The sequence below is a fragment of the Tauraco erythrolophus genome, unplaced genomic scaffold, assembly GCF_009769465.1.
Source record: "Tauraco erythrolophus isolate bTauEry1 unplaced genomic scaffold, bTauEry1.pri scaffold_52_arrow_ctg1, whole genome shotgun sequence".
Taxonomy (NCBI): domain Eukaryota; kingdom Metazoa; phylum Chordata; class Aves; order Musophagiformes; family Musophagidae; genus Tauraco; species Tauraco erythrolophus.
Genome location: NW_028238620.1, coordinates 313620 through 322787, shown reverse-complemented (window position 1 = coordinate 322787; position 9168 = coordinate 313620). Strand labels below are relative to the sequence as shown.

The 9168-nt window shown below is 71.5% G+C and overlaps 1 protein-coding gene across 1 annotated transcript in view; it reads left to right on the top strand.

Annotated features, from left to right (window-relative positions):
• The window catches only part of LOC147525889 (microtubule-actin cross-linking factor 1, isoforms 6/7-like), a 7970-nt gene extending 2653 nt beyond the window's left edge, over positions 1 to 5317 (top strand). Inside the window, exons 6-17 of the mRNA XM_086630822.1 lie at positions 333 to 458; positions 726 to 869; positions 2144 to 2332; positions 2690 to 2804; positions 2894 to 3060; positions 3443 to 3605; positions 3803 to 3957; positions 4036 to 4110; positions 4469 to 4586; positions 4718 to 4908; positions 4988 to 5108; positions 5271 to 5317. Of these exons, the coding sequence (XP_086486948.1) occupies positions 333 to 458; positions 726 to 869; positions 2144 to 2332; positions 2690 to 2804; positions 2894 to 3060; positions 3443 to 3605; positions 3803 to 3957; positions 4036 to 4110; positions 4469 to 4586; positions 4718 to 4908; positions 4988 to 5108; positions 5271 to 5317 (1611 nt within the window). The remainder of the gene's footprint in view (positions 1 to 332; positions 459 to 725; positions 870 to 2143; positions 2333 to 2689; positions 2805 to 2893; positions 3061 to 3442; positions 3606 to 3802; positions 3958 to 4035; positions 4111 to 4468; positions 4587 to 4717; positions 4909 to 4987; positions 5109 to 5270) is intronic.
• Positions 5318 to 9168: the final 3851 nt, after the last annotated feature.

Sequence of the window (9168 nt, the reverse complement as noted above, 5' to 3'; positions counted from 1 at the left end):
GGTTGCTGTGCTTTGGGGTGCTCCGTGGGGTGCTGGGGTGGTGGGTGGCCGTGCTGTGGGGTTGCTGCCGTGGGGTGCCAGGGTGGTGGGTGGCCATGCTTGGGGTTGCTGCCGTGGGGTGCCAGGACAGTGGGTGGCCGTGCGTTGCAGGGCGCTGTGTGCAGCTGTGCATGGCAGGGTGCCGAGGCCGGGTGCCAGGCTGTAGGTGCGCCCGTGTGCAGGGTGCCCGGGGCAGGATGGCTGCGCATTGCAGGGTGCCTGGCTCGATGCAGGGCCGAGGGGATCGTGTCCCGGTGCCGGGTGCTGAGCTGGGCCCTGGTTTTCCGTGGCAGGCGGAGGAGTTTCACGCCCTGGTGCATTCCTTCCTGGGCCGCCTGGCCGAGTCGGAGAAAACCCTCAAGTTCGGTGTCTTTCCCGAGGAGGAGCTGGCGGTGCAGGAGTGCCAGAACCAGCTGCAGGTCAGTGCCAGCCCCGCCGGCCCCCATGGTCCCCAGCTCCGCGGGACGTGAGGTCCCATCGCACCGAGACACGGGGTTTGGGGTTCCAAGTGTCCCGAGGCTCAGAGATTTGGGGTCCCAGACCCCCCGGGCAAAGACGGCCGCGCTCAGCGCCCAGCATCCTCCTGCAGCGGGGGGGGGGGTGATCCCTGCGGCGTGAGGGGTGGGGGGGTGCACAGGGGTGCAGGGGCTGACACCCGGCGGTACCACGGTCCGTGCCCTCCCCAGGAGCTGATGCAGTCGCTGCAGTGCCAGCAGCTGGAGCTGGAGTGCATCACCTCGCTGGGGGAGGAGATCCTCTCCACCTGCCACCCGGACTCCGTCGTCACCGTCAAGTCCTGGGTCACCGTCGTCAAGAGCCGCTTCCAGGAGGTGAGATGGGGGCCCCCCCTCCATGGCTCCCCCCCTCCATGGCTCCCCCCTCCATGGCTCCCCCCTCCATGGCTCCCCCCTTCATCACTCCCCCCCTTCATCACTCCCCCCCTTCATCACTCCCCCCCTTCATCACTCCCCCCCTGCATTGCTCCCCCCTGCATCGCTCCCCCCTCCATCGCTCCCCCCCTCCGTCGCTCCCCCTCCATCGCTCCCCCCTCCATCGCTCCCCTCCTCCATCGCTCCCCCCTCCATCGCTGCCCCCCCGGGTGCGGAGCAGATCCGTGCCCGCGCCGAGGACGAGCACGGCCCTGCGCCTTTCTCACCGCCAGCGTCTCTTCGGTGCAGCCGTCGCCACCGGCACATGGCGAGGCGCTGGGGATGCTCGGCCCCAGCCCCGGCCCCGGCCAACACACACCGTGCCGGCCGTGGCTCAGCTCCTCCTGCGCAGACCCGGCTCTCCGTGAGCTGCCGGGACGCACCGCCCTGGCCGGCTCCTCACTCCCCCCTCGCTTCCCCATCCCGGAGCCACTCGGGGTCACCGGGGCCTCTCCGATCCCACCGGGATGGTGGGGGCTCATGCCCGTGTGATGGCAGATGCCACGAGGCCCTGGCAGGGAGTCCGTGGGGAGCAGCATCTCGGGGATCCCCGTCCTGGACCCCGCTCCCGCAGCGGCTCGGAGGCTCCCTGGCACAGCGGGTTTGCAGCCGGGAGCGCTGCCGGCGCTGCCGGAACGGGTCGGACGGGTTGGGCCGATCCCTCGCCCGCGTCTGCACAAAGCCCTTAGCGAGCAGAGATCTCGGCTGTCTGATCTGGAGCCGTGCCGGGGTCCTGCCGCCCCCGGGGCCGTCCTGCCAGCCCCGGGCAGCCGGGACGCGGCACGGCCCTGCCGTGAGGGCAGCCGGCACGTCCGCACCAGCGCAGACTTGCCTGCCGGCACGGCCGGTAGCCCTGAGGAGCGGTGCTCAACGTGCCGGTGGCAGCACCCGAGAGCTGCAAAGGCCCCTCGCTCCAGCCCGGTGGTCACGGGCGGGTCGTGGAGCCCCCGCGTCCCTGCGCCACGTCCCTGTGCCGCGTCCCTGCCCCACAGTCACCGGGGCTGCTGGCCGGGGGTCCGCGTGCCCGCCCCACGGCAGGGCTGGGCTGTGGGTCCCCGCGCAGAGCTTCGTCCCCCCACTAAAACAACGGCGCCGCGGTGCCCAGTTGGGATTGCGGATGCCGGGGGCTACAGCTGGCCCCCGGCCCCGTGGCACAGCCCCCCGCCGTGCCGCAGGTGCTGAGCTGGGCGCAGCAGCAGGGCGAGCGGCTGCGGGCGCAGGCGGCCGTGCTGGCCGCCGAGCGGGAGGAGGTGGCCCGGCTCATCGACTGGATGGCGGCCGCCGAGGAGGCGCTGAACCTGCGGGACCAGGAGCCGCTGCCGGAGGAGGCCGAGCCGCTGGAGGAGCTCAGCGCCCAGCACGCGGTACGGGACCCTGTGCCCAGCTGCCCACTGCCCCGGGGTCCCCCCCTACCCTGCCCGGCCCCGGGCGAGCGCTCCACCCGACTGGGGATTTTTGGGTGTACTGGGCTGAGGCTGTGGGTGCAGCTCGCGCACGGCAGCGACGCAGCGGCGCGTCTCGCACGTGCCGGCAGCCGTGGCCCGAGCTCACCGCGACTGCGGCAACGGCTGCCGGTGCGGGAGGGTCCCGGGGAGGGGGATGGCAGGGTCAGTCTGCGGCGGCCGTGCTCCCAGCTTTGGCCCCCTGCCCCAGGGGTGCCAGCGCGGTGGCAGGGCATGCCGGGGGCACCTGGGGCGCTGAGTGCCGGCGCTCTGCGGCAGGTGTTCATGGAGGAGCTGAACCGCAAGCAGCCCGACGTGGAGAAGGTCACCAGGAGCTGCAAGCGGAAGCTGGCGGCGGAGTTGGGTCCGCCGGCCACCCGCCGGCTGGCTGCACGTAAGGGTGACCGTTGCCCCCCGCGCCGTGCCACGCCGTGCCCTGGGACCCCCAGCTGTGCCCTCACCACCCGTCTCCACTGGCCGCAGGGCGCCGCAGCACGGGGAAGGCACAGGGCACGCTAGCGGTGCCGCTCGGGGGGCTGGAGCCCCAGACGCCCCTCATGGCCCAGCTCCTGCACCGCTGGCAGCAGCTCTGGCTTCTGGCCCTGGACCGGCAGTACCGGCTGGAGACGGCCCTGCAGCGCCTGCGGGAGGTACGCGCAGCCCCGGTGGTGCCGCGATGCCAGCCGGGTGTGGGCGGTTGGTCTCACTGTCTGCCGGCGGGAGCCCCCAGCCCTGGCTCGGACATGGATGGGGACGGTGCCCGGGGGTCGGTGGGATGGAGCTGGCAGTGCCCAGCAGCCTGCCCGGACCCTGTCCCTGCACACCCCTGCCAGCCACAGGCCGGCTGCTGGAGCAACCCGGAGTCAGGGGGTCCTGGGCAGAGACCCCTTTGCCGGTGTTGGCGGGGTTGGGGCTGGGAGCGCGCCGGCTGCACCGCAGCAGGGCTGAGCCCCGACGTGGGGCAGAGTGCGGTCACCCCGGCTGGCACGGTGCAGGGCACGGGGGGCTTAACGCCCGCCCGTGCCTCCCGAGCTGGAGGAGTTCGCCCACTTCGACTTCGGCGTCTGGAGGAAGCGCTACATGCAGTGGATCGGCCAGATGAAGTCCCGCGTCCTGGATGTTTTCCGCGGCATCGACAGGGACCAGGACGGGCGCATCAGCCAGCGGGAGTTCGTCGAGAGCGTCCTCGCCTCCAGTGAGTGCCCGCAGTGCCAGGCTCCCCCCGGCCCCGAGAGCCTGGAAGGGGCAGTCTGGGGAGAGGGAGGGCAGCACAAGCAGAGGCAGGGTCTGCCAGCCGGGATCCCCCTTGGAGCGGGGCTGGGACTTGGTGCCCGCACCAGCTGGCCTTGGCATGGGGCATGGTGGGCTGAGGGTTCCAGTCTCCCCCCGCAGAGTTCCCCACCAACGTCTTGGAGATGAACGCCGTGGCGAGCATCTTCGACATGAACGGCGACGGCTTCATCGACTACTACGAGTTCGTCAGCGCGCTGCACCCCAACCGCGACCCGCTGCGCCGCACCGCCGACGCCGACCGCATCCAGGACGAGGTACGGCGGGGCGGGGGGGCCGAGGCCGGGCAGGGCGGGGGTCCTGCCGCGGGTCTGAGCCTGGCGTGCCGTCCGCAGGTGAACAGGCAGGTGGCCCAGTGCAACTGTGCCAAGCGCTTCCAGGTGGAGCAGATCAGCGCCAACAGGTACCGGGTAAGTGCCAACCGGTGCCGCTGCAGCCCCCTGCCCTGCTGCCAGGCCCTCAGTGGCCCCCGTTGCCCACCCCGGGGTCCTGGGCTTGCTCTGACACCCTGCACTGCAGTGGAGGTCCCGCAGCCCCCCATGTGCCCCAGACTCTTTGCGGTGGTAGGGAGAGGGCACATCCCCGTGTCCGTGGCATCCCCATGTCCTGTGGGATCCCTGTGTCCTGTGGGGTCCCTGGCCCCGGGCACTGCGTGCAGGACAGGGCAGGGAGGGCAGCGCTGGCGGGGACGGAGGGACCCGACAGCCTGGTGATGGGTGGCTCTGGGCGCTGGTACCTGCCGCGGTGCCCCTCCTGACTCCCTGGCAGTTCGGGGAGTCGCAGCAGCTGCGGATGGTGCGGATCCTGCGCAGCACCCTGATGGTGCGGGTCGGCGGCGGCTGGATCGCGCTGGACGAGTTCCTGGTGAAGAACGACCCGTGCAGAGGTGGGTACCAACATCCCGCGCTGGGCACAATCCGCAGCCGGCAGAGGCCAGGAGAGCTGTGGCATTGGCGTGGCAGGTGTCCCCGGGCACCAGCCCACGGGACCCCGGTGCCAGCCCCGCTCTGTCCCCAGTGAAGGGAAGGACCAACCTGAAGATCAACGAGAAGTACCTGAGCGCAGACGCCTTCGGTGCCGCCGCCGCCGCCAAGTGCGCGGGGAACCAGTCGGCGCCCTCCTCCAAAGTGCTGTCCCCCACCCGCTCCAGCTCCAGCCTCAGCCTCTACAGCAGCGCCTCGGCCCCCAGCAGCCCCCTGGCCAGGAAGGTGAGGGCCGGGCAGCCTGCCGCCCAGTCCCGACCCCCCCAGCCCTGCCAACGCGGGCACTGACCCTCTCCCTCCCCAGTCGGTGCTGCGGAGGACGCGCTCCGGAGACCGGTGCCCGCGCTCCCGCGGCTCCCTGCTGCCCGACGGCGCCGAGCTGCAGTTCACCGCGGCCGAGGAGAGCCCGGCCGGGGCACCCCCAGGTGAGGGTCCTGCCGCTGCGAGGGTCCCCCGTGGGCTGAGGGGGCTGGGAGGGCACAGGGGAGCGGGGGGCGGCGTGGGGCAGGGCGGCGAGGCTGTGCCCTGGGAGCACTGCTGCGGGGGTACCAGAGAGCCCCCCACTCCAGCCCCTCTGTGCCCTGCAGAGCCACCCGAAGGGTCCCCTCCAGAGCACCGCAGCCCCTGCCGCTGACCCCCTGGCCGCCCACCTGGCGCCTGGCACCCTCGGCCGGCCCCACTCAGGACTCTCCTCGCCGGTGGCTGCCCGCCCCGATGCTGGAGGATGGCGAAGCTGCGGCTGCGTGCCCCGCGGGTCTCCAGCCAGGCGCTGCAGCCCCCTGAGCGGGCACCAGCCTGCAAGGGCCAAGCTGTCTGTCCGGTGCCCGTCCCACTGGACTTGGCCCTGGCGGATATGCAAACACCCCCTGACACACACCAAACCACCCCCTGGGCTCTGGCTGGCATGGCCCCCTGCCCCACCACCCCACCGGGCAGTGCAGGGGGATCCAAGCCCCGATGCCCCACTCTGAGTGCCCAGCACAGCCACAGGCTGCCGGGAGCATCCCGCCGGTGTAGGATCAGCCAGGGCTGCCTGGACACCCCCGTGCCAGACCCTTCCCTTCTCCCCCGGGCTCCTGCACCATCGGCGTGGCCGCCGGTGCCTCTGGGCATTTGGCATTGCGGGCATGGGGTCCCCCCGTCCTGCCACCCGCGCCCCGGCGGGAGGCAGCCGGGCTCGGCACGTGGGCACCGGGGCCCCTGGCCGGATGCAGAGCCCCATTTCTGGTGCTAACCCTCACCCCTCGAGCCTTCGGTGCGTGCGCCTGGTGCCCCGGCTCTGGCCGCTCCCCGTCCCGGCAGGGCCGGGGCTGCCGCGGGCGAGGGGCCCCTGGCACCTGTGCCCCCATCCCGCCCGCAGCCCCTGCGGCGGTGGCCCTGGCCCTGCCAACGCATGCTCACGCCGCCCCGCTAACCGGACAGCAGTAGCGCTGAATGTAACCCCGGCGGGGCACGGCCCCGCCGCCCACAATAAAGAGTAGGTTTGTTTTTCTATGAGCACCCGCCGCTCGCTGCCATCTGTCCGTCCGTCCGTCTGCTCACCCCACTGCCGGGCCGAGGGACCGCCACAGCCGGGCGGTGCGGGGGCAAATCCGGCACGGTGGCACGTGGTGGCTGGGCACGGCTGGGTGTGCCTCCAGCTGGGTGCCACCGGCAGAGACGCCCGGCGCCGGAGCCGCGACTGGCAAGCCCGGGGCGTTGTGGTGGGTGCCAGCGGGCACCGCGCCGTGTTACCTCCTTTCTGGGGAAAGCATCGCTGGGATTCCTGCTGCACCCCAGCGCCTCTGCCCGGGGCCAGGAGCCCGCGCCCACGGCGGGTGGCCCTGGGAGACGTGTCCCCATCCTCGTGTGCTGGCCATCCTTCTGCCACCCTCAGCCGCGAGGGCACCAGGAGCGTCTGCGCGCGGTCCCCTCCGGCAGCGTGTCCCGCAGTGGGGCAGCTGGGGGCCAGTTGGGATGGGGCTCAGCTGCAGGTCCCGGTGGGATGAGGCATCCGGAGCCACTGGCCGTGTGCCCGTTCCCGGAGCCGGGCACCCCTTGTGCACAGGGACTATCCACGGCCATCGCAGCAGCACGGCCCGTGCCCAGCACCCCCCTGCCACCAGGAAGTGCGGGACCCCACGTCCCGGGACTACTGCTGTCCTCCACCCCGCACCGGGGCTGGGGCTTTGCCCGGCTGCCACCACTCCATGCCGGGTGCCATGGGCCGGCCGCGCTTTCAGCCCCGTTTCCCCACTGTGCTCCCCTAAAACTCTCTCCACGCTCGTTTGGTTTTTTCTGGACAAACGCTGCCGCGTCGGAGAGCGGCCGAAGGGGGACAGGTCCGGAAACGTGCCAGAGAGCCTGTGCCAGGGCATGAGCCCGGCGAGCCCCCCTGCGCGGGTCGGGGCTGCCAACAGCCCCCTGGCAGCAGTGCCGAGCCCCACCGCGCTCCGTGGAGCTGAGCATCTGCCAACACGTCCCGGGACGGTCGGCGCGGCGCTGCCGGCACGGGCTGGGGCCGCCAACACGAGTTGCGTTGCACATTCCTCTGCCGATGGAACTCCCATCCGCCACTCCCAGCTGGCGGAACACGCCCGGCACCGCCGGCACCACGGTGTCAGCCGCATCCAGAGCCGCGGGCGGCGGCGATAACAGGTGTGGAGCGGCCGTGGCACACACGCCAACTGATCACGACATGCTGGCGCAGCCATGCAAACGCTGGCAACGCGGGCACAGGGTGGCATGACAGCTGGAGACACAGACCCGCCATGTGTGGACAGGGGCACAGGGTCCGAGCGAGACCGTGCCATGCCCAGGCAGCCGTGGGGCAGGGGGGTGCCCGGGGAGAGCCCCCGCGGCTCGCAACCCCTGCCAGGGCTGGCACGGGAGCACCGTATGGTGCGAGCACATCGCTTTGCTGCGTGAGCGGCTCCTGGGCAGCGAGTGAGGTTGGCAGCTCAGCCCCAAACGGGGGCCGGATGGCGCCCAAGCTGCCGTGGCCATGCCATCCAGTGAAGCCGGGTCGCACGGGGCTCTGCTCACGCGGCGGAGCTGCCATCATGCTGGCGGGCGCCCCCGGACCCAGCCAGCCCCCGCTGCAGGGAGGGGGAGGCGGGTGCCGCCCTGTTGCCCAACCGCCCCACGCTCATCCCAGCTGTGGGAACCCCGGGAGCGGGACCTGCCCCACCTGACGGGCCCACCCCGTGTGCCCCACACAGCCGCCCCAGCCCCGGACTGGAGCCACGCTCCGGTGGCAGCCTCCTCGTCCTCATCCCACCCGCCAGACCCGGCCGTGCCGTGCGGGGTGAAGGGGGCCTGGGGCAGAGCAGGGGGTGAGCCCCGGGGGTCCCAGCCCGCTGAGCGACCCCCAGCAGCTCCTCCAGCCCCGAGGTGACCCGCCCCGGCTCCTTCCCGTCTGCTCCCGGCTTTCCCGCTCCTGGCACGGCGGTGTCGCCCGGCTGCTCTGGCTCCCACCCGCAGGCACCGGGCTCTCTGGCCTGCGGTTTGCACCCATGTCGCACGTGAAGCCCTTGTCCAGAGCTTGGGGCACGGTGTTGCCAGGCACGGGGTGAGAGCCCTCCAGACCCATCCAGGTTGGGATGCCTGCGGGGCTGGAGGCAACGGCATGGTGGGGATGGAGGCTGGTGGGACCAGAGTCTTTAGTGCCGCACAGGTCCGTGTCACCGTGTCTGCTCTGCCCTGGGCTGGGGCTGGCATGGGAAGGATCACAGAATGGGTTGGGTTGGAAGGGACCTCAGAGACCACCCAGTTCCAACCCCGCTGCCATGGGCAGGGACACCCTCCACCACACCAGGTTGCCCAAAGCCCCATCCAACCTGGCCTGGCACACTGCCAGGGATGGGGCAGCCACAGCTTCTCTGGGCAACCTGTGCCAGTGCCTCACCACCCTCAGAGGGAAGAATTTCTTCCTTAGATCCTGCTGAAATCTCCCCTCTCTCAGTTCAAAGCCATCACCCCGTGTCCTGTCACTCCACACCCGTGTCCAAAGCCCCTCTCCAGCTTTCCTGGAGCCCCTTTAGGCACTGGGAGGTGCTGGAAGGGCTCCCCGGAGCCTTCTCTTCTCCAGGCTGAACAGCCCCAACTCTCCCAGCCTGTCTCCAGAGCAGAGGTGCTCCAGCCCTCGGAGCATCTCCGTGGCCTCCTCTGGCCCCGCTCCAGCAGCTCCATGTCCTTCTGCTGTTGGGGACCCCAGAGCTGAAGGCAGCACTGCAGGGGGGTCTCACAGAGCAGAGCAGAGGGGCAGGATCCCCTCCCTGACCTGCTGCCCACGCTGCTGTGGGTGCAGCGCAGGGCACGGGTGGCTTTCTGGGCTGCCAGCACACGGTGCCGGCTCATGGTGAGCTGCTCATCACCCAGCCCTGACCCACGTGCAGGACCCTGCACTTGGCCTTGTTGAACTCCGTGAGGTTCATCCTTGCCCTGCTGCTGCCCTCCCACTGGTGCCAACAGCGATGCTCAGGGTCCCCCAGACCCCCAGAGCTG